The sequence below is a fragment of the Hypanus sabinus genome, chromosome 31, assembly GCF_030144855.1.
Source record: "Hypanus sabinus isolate sHypSab1 chromosome 31, sHypSab1.hap1, whole genome shotgun sequence".
Lineage (NCBI taxonomy): Eukaryota > Metazoa > Chordata > Chondrichthyes > Myliobatiformes > Dasyatidae > Hypanus > Hypanus sabinus.
This window is the reverse complement of record NC_082736.1, coordinates 25437204-25444883: the sequence shown is the minus strand read 5'-3', so window position 1 is coordinate 25444883 and position 7680 is coordinate 25437204. Positions and strand designations below refer to the sequence as shown.

At 58.4% G+C, this 7680-nt stretch overlaps 1 protein-coding gene across 3 annotated transcripts; it reads right to left on the bottom strand.

The window, feature by feature from the left end:
* Positions 1 to 1882: 1882 nt before the first annotated feature.
* On the bottom strand, positions 1883 to 7091 carry si:dkey-160o24.3 (N-acetyllactosaminide beta-1,3-N-acetylglucosaminyltransferase 2). Of its 3 annotated transcripts, XM_059955212.1 has the most exons (3): positions 7004 to 7079; positions 3672 to 5458; positions 1884 to 3100 (listed from the first exon to the last, which is right to left on the bottom strand). In XM_059955212.1, exon 3 carries the CDS (start codon positions 3078 to 3080, stop codon positions 1953 to 1955), a length of 1128 nt encoding a protein of 375 aa, XP_059811195.1. In that variant the 5' UTR covers positions 3081 to 3100; positions 3672 to 5458; positions 7004 to 7079; the 3' UTR covers positions 1884 to 1952. The 3 variants fall into 3 exon arrangements, with proteins under 3 accessions (XP_059811196.1, XP_059811195.1, XP_059811194.1); XM_059955213.1 differs by lacking the exon at positions 3672 to 5458 and having other exon boundaries at positions 1883 to 3100; positions 7004 to 7090; XM_059955211.1 differs by having other exon boundaries at positions 3672 to 7091.
* Positions 7092 to 7680: the final 589 nt, after the last annotated feature.

Sequence of the window (7680 nt, the reverse complement as noted above, 5' to 3'; positions counted from 1 at the left end):
AAATTCCAAGCCATTATTCTTTGCTAGGAATGAGATCGGAGGCGCGAAGGAGGGGAAAATGTGGGCCTCGATACTTTTAGTATGTGATCCTGGGCTTTATAGACAGATCTGGCCCAGTGGTGTATTCAATTCTGAGCACTTGAGGTAAAGTCCTGGGTGAAAGTCCGGGGGGACGATTTCGCAGATTTACCACAGGGTGTTCGCTCTGAGGTGGCTCCCCTTGGAAAAGGGGCTGTGAGGGGCATTTAAAATCAGGAGGGACAAAATGGCCTTATAGGTCCAGAAACAGAGAGTGGAGACCAACCGGGTGGGAGGTGACTCGAGGGAGACATTGAGGGATGGTAGAGAACACAGCCGTGTTCGTGAAGGCGGATTCACCAAGGGAGGTATCAGGTATGATAGGCTCAGGGGGTGAGAGTGGGCACCACAGGAATGCTCTTATGTCGTGCTAGCACGTAGATGATGGGTTGAATGGCCCCATTTCACCTTGTTCACGTGCTCTGTACCCACCCGCTTAGCCTCCTGAACGCTGCCCTTCAGAATTTACCCCCTCCCATGTACCCAGCTTCTGCCCACCTACTCCCAGCCCTGCAAATTCACCCTGGACACCCGGCAGACTCACGTTCCTTGTACCCTGCCCCGTGTGCTCCCAGTTGCCACTGCCCCGCAGTGCACCTCGGCCCGTGAGCCTGGCTTTGCCCTCTCACGCCGCAGGTCGAGTTGCTGCCCCGGGTTCAATCCTACATCCTTCTTCCCCTACATCCCGCTGACATCCAGATTGGAGTTAAGGTTCCCCTCTCGTCCTCCAAGAGGATCACAACCTTGTCACTGGGTTTGGGGGCTCAACGACCCGGAGAACTACGTTGGCCGGAGACAGGGCTTTGGCCCACCCATGCCAAATGGGTCAAAGGGTAGAGGTCAGACTGAGAGTGGCCCACCGGTCCTCTGGGTTCGGGGCTAACAACCCGGACTGGTCAGAGAAACTGTTATGGAAACAGCAGTGAAGAATCCTTCTACATCTGAGTGCAATGGTGTGGCCAGACAGAGGGGGAGCTGTCACTGCTGCCTGCACTGAGAGCAGTGTAACGGACTGTAAGGAAGTGTGTGGGTGAGGGGTACAGAGTGGGGAGGGTTGACAGGATTAGGGGGGGGAAATCAGCAGGGGAAGGTGAGCGGTTGGGATTGCTGTGTGAGCCAGCATAGCCCCCACCAGGCCAGTAAGACCCCCCCTGCTACATCGTAAGGGTATTTCACTCAGCCTTGTGGATTTGTGCCAGTCGTCCGCTCTGCTCGTGTCCCCTGCCCCAAGTGTACCCACTTCAGTCGCCACCTCCTACCCTTCCTCACCGCCCGCCTTGGCTCCTACGCTGCACCCCATGCCCTGTGTCCTCACACACACCCAACCAGGTCCCGTGCAATGTGCGCCCTCTCCCCGCCCCGTCCTGTAGCAGCGGGCCCTGACTTCCCCGTGCACTACCCCGCCCCCGCCCTGTGTGTACCGGGCCCCTCTGCGTACCGCGCACTCTCGTCTGGCCTGTGCAGTCCCCCACGTCTCCTGCACTGTCCAGCGCCTTGATGCACCACCCCAGTCCTGTGTAATACTCTGTCTCCTGCACTGTCCAGTGCATCGATATCCCCCCAGTCCTGTGTAATACTCCCAATCTCCCACACTGTCCAGTGCAACGATATCCCCCCAGTCCTGTGTAATACTCTGTCTCCTGCACTGTCCAGTGCATCGATATCCCCCCCCAGTCCTGTGTAATACTCCCTATCTCCTGCACTGTCCAGTGCATTGATATCCCCCCAGTCCTGTGTAATACTCCCAATCTCCCACACTGTCCAGCGCATCAATGCCCCCCCCAGTCCTGTGTTTCCTGCCTAATGCTCCACACCGGTGCCCCCTCCTCTGTATCCACCACCCACCGTGCACCCCCCCAGTCCCCAGCCTCCCCTCAGCCGCAGGTGAGGTTGCCCCCGTGCAGCACCCTCCAGAGCAGGATCAGCTCCTGCGGGCTCCGGGCGTGCACCATGAAGAGGCGGCGGTAGGCGCACGGCTCCCAGCGCTGGCTCTCGTTGATGCCGAAGCTGTGGAAGCCGGCGTGCGCGGTGGGCGCCAGGCCCAGTCTCTGCAGGCACATGCCGGTGAAGACGTCGTCGATGGGGAAGAGGGGCAGCGCCCTGGCCGCCCGCTCCAGCCGGCGGGCCAGCCGGCCGGTGTAGAGCACCCCGGCGCCGCCGGCGTACGGTGGGTACGGGCCGCTGTAGAAGGCGCCGGGCACGTAGTACTTGAGGCCCGGGTTGCGGCAGGGCTGTGCGCCGAGGATGGTGTCGCCCAGGAAGAGGTCGGGGCTGCGGCCGAGGGCCGGGTCCGCCTCCGGGCCGTCCAGGTAGTCGAGCAGCCGCTCGGTGTTGACGAAGACGTCGTCGTCGCCCTTGAAGACGAAGCGGGCGCCGGGGCAGTGGCGGCCCAGCCACGGCAGGAAGAGCACCTCCTTCAGCGTCAGGTTGAGGAAGGTGTCGCGGAAGGCCCACTGCAGCAGGTCGCCGAAGCGGCGGCTCTCGCAGGCCAGCAGGCCGGCCAGGTCCGGCCGCCCGTCCGCCGCCTCCTCCACGCCCAGCAGGAAGACCAGGCCGACGCCCGCGGCCCGGCCCACGCCTCCCCACGACTGGCGGATGGCCTGGCGCCGCCCGAAGCTCGACGCCGTGCTCTTGACGGCGATGAGGAGGCGCAGGCCGCGGCCGCAGACGCCGCGGGGCTCCAGCAGCCGCGGGAAGCGGCGGCAGCGCCGGTACAGCAGGAAGTCCTTCACGGCCTGCGGCAGCTGCTGGAAGTCGGCGACGCGGCTCTCCACCCGGCGGTCGGGCCCGCAGCCGGGGGCTCGGTCGCGGCTCGGGCTCCGGCGCACCCGCTGCTGCCGCTCCAGCAGGTCCTGGCTCCACAGCGGCCGCAGCGGGCACGGGGCCTTCCAGAAGCGGGCGCCCGGGGCCTGGGCCGGGGCCGGGGGCTGGCGCAGGGTCCGCAGGGCCAGCAGGTAGAGCAGCAGGGCGCCGGCCGCCCACGGCAGCAGCCTCCTCCGCATCTCGGGCCGGCGAGGGTCACCTGCGGAGGGAAGGCACAGGCCGTGAGGGGGGGAGCGGCCTCCTCCTTGTCCTGATCCCCCCAACCCTACCTCAACTCCCGGATTAACCCCCCCTCCCCAAACCAATCCCCGCCTTGCCCACCCTCTCACCCCTTTCCCAATCTCCACCTGTTGCCTTCACCTCCACACCCTCTCCCCTCAGCTCCTACCTCTCAATTCCTCCCCAAGATTCCCCCTCCCTTCCCTCTCCTCCGTCCCATACCACTCCCTGACTCGCCCACCCCACTGGGATCATTGCCCCCCACCCCCGAACAGCTTCCCCCACCCTTACCTCCCTTTAACACTGCCCTCCCCCCCAAGGATGCCACCACTCAATCCCTCCCCATGATTTCCCACTCCCTTAGTCCTCTCTTTCCACCACCCCCCCCAATCTCTCCTCCCATTCTCCTTCTTCTCTCACCTCACTCCCTCCTCCTCCTCCTGGACCCCCCTTTCCCTGTCTTCTTCCTGTGGGTTCTACCTACCCCTCTGCTCCCCTCCCCCCCCCCCCCCCCCCCCCCCGAGGCAAGGCACGTGAGTTAATCTTCCAACCTGCGTTGGCACGTGGCTGAGTGGTTAAGGCTTTGGGCTGGCAATCGGAAGGTCGTTAGTTCGAGCCCCAGCCGAGGCAGCGTGTGTGTCCTTGAGCAAGGCAGTTAACCACACACTGCTCCTGCACGTTTATAGCCCAGTGTGGACAAGAGCAAGCACCCACAGCAGGGGCGGGACATGCCTGCACCAGCCGTGGTACCAGCTCTCGCATTCTCGTTGGGGAGGAGTGGGGGGGGGGGAAGAGTCTGCTGGTTCTGGGGTCAGGTGAGCTCGAATAAGCTGTAACCGTCCAAACGGCGAGGCACTGTGGAGGGGGTGACACCCCTTTCTCTCCCCCTCACTCTCTGGAAAGCCTGTGGCACGTCAAAGTGACGGGTTACGGACTCTAGATTATGGTCTCTTGGGGGTGGGGGGCTTTGCTATTGTTTTCATGGTGGGTGGAGGGGGTGAGAACTGACGGGGGAGGGCTTTGGACTTCTAACGTTTATCGCCACTCATTCTTCTGTTTCGATGCTGTCTGTGAAAAGTATGAATTTCAGGTATTAAACTCTGCTATTAAATGGAACTACCGAACCAATTTAAACACCAGATGCTGGTTGTCCAGTTTAACACAGTAAACGTCAACAGTCGACGTTCCAGGACAAGGCGGTCCCGATGACGGATCTCGGCCCGAGACCGCGACTGTTCATCCCAGGTGTTCCCAGCCTGGTATTGGTCCACGACGCAAAGAAAAAGCTTGGTGAATCCCATTCCACAAATGTAGCCTGACCCGTTGAACTCCCCCAGCACTTTGAGTGAGTTATTCATGGTGTCATCTTACCAGATCCATCAGCCTGTTCCTGACCTGTGTCCCCCCCAACACCCTTCATAAATAAAGTTGACGAGATCCAATCAGGAAGTCTTGTTTCTCTGTGGAATGATTAGAATCGGGTTTAATATCACCGGCATCTGTCGTGAAATTTGTTAACTTCACGTCAGCAGTACAATGCAATACATGATAAATAAATATAGAGAAAAAAACTGAATTATAGAAAGTATATATAGCTCTAATGAATAGACAAGTTAAAATAAGTTTTGCAGAAAAAAAACAGAAATAAAAAAGTAGTAAGGCAGTGTTCATGAGTTCAATGCCCATTCAAGAATCCGATGGCAGAGGGGAAGAAGCTGTTCTTGAATCGTTGAGTGTGTGCCTTAAGGCTCCTGTACCTCCTCCCTGATGGTAACAGTGAGAAAAAGGCATGTCCTGGGTGATTGGGGTCTTTAATGATGGACGCTGCGTTTTTGAGGCACCGCTCCTTGAAGATGTCCTGGACACGACAGAGGCCGGTGCCCGTGACAGAGCTGACTAACTTTTACAAGTTTCTGCAGCTTGCTTTGACCCTGTGCAGTAGCGCCCCCCCCCCCCCACCACACCAGAGGCTGATGTAGCTGGTCAGAATGCTCTCCACGGTACATCTGTAGACGTTTTTGAACTACTGATCGAGTTTTGGTGAGGCACAGCAGGTACCCGATAATGCGCTCGCTATATGTATAACAAGAGGTGAAACTCTTGGTTGCCTGTGGGACGCAGTGTCCGACTGGGAGGATCCAACCCTGACGTTTGAAGGGGAACGCAATCAGTGTTTGAAGGGGGAAGCACAGCAGAGAATAAGCTGAACAACTGGGTGTGTTAACTGCAAGGATCCTGCAGAGACCTCTTGCCGTTCTGTAGTACGTGCTGCGGTTGACAATCAGCGACAGTCTTTCAAAATTCCCTTCGGATTGTCCCTGTGGATTGGAACTCACGACTGGGGAGGGGAAGGGGAGTGTAACAGTGAATTTTTAACCTGTTTGACAGAGGTCTGTTGGCAAAACGCTTACTCAACGTTCCCCTTAAAATTTTCACCTTTCACCCTTAACCCATGACTCCTAGCTGTAGTCCCACCAAACCTCAGTGGAAAAAGCCTGCTTACATTTCCTCTCATAATACATACATACCCCTCATAATTTTGTACACCACTATCAAATCTTCCCTCAATCATCTACATCCTAAGGAATAAAGTCCTAACCTGTTCAATCTTTCCTTATAACTCAGGTCCTCCAGACCCGGCAACATCCTTGTAAATTTTCTCTGTACTCGTTCAACCTTGTTTTCTTCTTTCCTGTAGGTCGGTGACCAAAACTGCACTCAATACTCCAAATTAGGCCTCACCAATGTCTTGTCCAACTTCAACATAACATCCCATCTCCTGCAGTCAATATATTGATTTATAAAGGCCAATGGGCCAAAAGCTTTCAACTTGTGTCTCCACTTTGGAGGTGAAAAGGAGATTCCTGGGATTTTCAGCCGCCCTGCAGGGAGCAGTGCTTGGGTGTATTCAGGGATCGGCTGGATTAACCAGACTCGGCAATGATTGACTGAGTGGCATCGCGGATGGACAAAGTGGTGGAGTAGATCTCAGGGCCCACTGGCCTTCATCAGTGTGGGCAACAGGTATAGTTGTTGGAAAATTTTGTTCCAGTCACACCAGACATTAAGTCCGCCGTGGGTGGAGAGTTGGGCACGGAGGCTGGCAATCCCATCCCTTAAAAACCCGAAGCGCCAACAGAAATTCCAGAAACCTCACCCCTGGGAGAGGAAGGATCTTTGGTGGGCTACACCCGGGAGAACTTGCTCAGGACGGGGGACTCTGGTGAGCTGCTTTGGGGGCCTATGCAGGGGCGGAGGGCTGAAGAAGCGCTTGGGATGGTATTGCCTCCAGGGTTGGGAGCCCTCCTGTAGAAAGGGTGTCATTCAGCTAGAAAGAGTGCAGAGAAGGTTCACAAGGATATTGCCAGGATTTGAGGGCCTGGTTTGTAGGGGAAGCTTGTACAGGTTGGGACTTTAATCCTTGAAGTGTAGGAAACTGAGGGGGTGTATAAAACCGCAGTCTTTCTTTTAGAGGGCATAGGTTTAAATTGAGAGGGTGAAGGATTTAGAAAAAACATGGGAGGTGTGGGGGGGGGGAATTCTTCATGCAGAGAGTATTGGGCATATGGAACCAGATGAAAGGGGAAAGGGTAGAGGTAGGTATCACAACAACAGGCTCTTCAGCCCATCTAGTCTGTGCCAGGCTACTGTTCTGCCTCACCCATCCACGACCCTGTCCAAACCTCTCTTTAAAGGATGAAATCAAACCCCCATCCGTCCTTTCTTCCACACTCTGAGGTGAAGAGATGGGTGGAGGCCCCCCGGCCCATCCTCCCGCCTCGGCAGCCGGCTGGGGGATCCCGTCAGACGCATGGCGGTGGCCGGGCTCCGGGGTGGGACGGGGAAGCCACTCCCGATCCCCACAACAACAGTCTGGGTTTACCTTGCGCGGAACGGGGATCTTTGTGACAGAGAGTCCCGGGAGAGAGGGTTCACCTGTCGGGCCGGGTTGGACAGGGCGTCCCGCTGCGGGCCGGCCCGACGCCCGGGCTGTGGAGCCCCCTGGGGTGCGGGATGACCCAGCGCTCTGTTCGCCCCGAATCCCCCAGCCTGGTCCCGTCTCTCTCTCCACCGGGTCCCGTCTCTCTCCCCCACCCTGGTCCCGTCTCTCTCTCCACCTGGACCCGTCTCTCTCCCCCACCCTGGTCCCGTCTCTCTCCCCCACCCTGGTCCCGTCTCTCTCTCCACCTGGACCCGTCTCTCTCCCACCCTGATCCCGTCTCTCTCCCCAACTGGTCCCGTCTCTCTCCCCCACCCTGGTCCCGTCTCTCTCTCCACCTGGTCCCGTCTCTCTCCCACCCTGATCCCGTCTCTCTCCCCAACTGGTCCCGTCTCTCTCTCCACCGGGTCCCATCTCTCTCCCCCACCCTGGTCCCGTCTCTCTCCCCACCTGGTCCCGTCTCTCTCCCCCACCCTGGTCCCGTCTCTCTCCCCCACCCTGATCCCGTCTCTCTCCCCCACCCTGGTCCCGTCTCTCTCCCCCACCCTGATCCCGTCTCTCTCCCCCACCCTGATCCCGTCTCTCTCCCCCACCCTGGTCCCGTCTCTCTCCCCCACCCT

What these genes read in the sequence shown, in the direction of transcription:
- si:dkey-160o24.3 (XM_059955211.1), bottom strand. Translation starts at nt 3,080, where the DNA reads ATGCGGAGGAGGCTGCTGCCGTGGGCGGCCGGCGCCCTGCTGCTCTAC.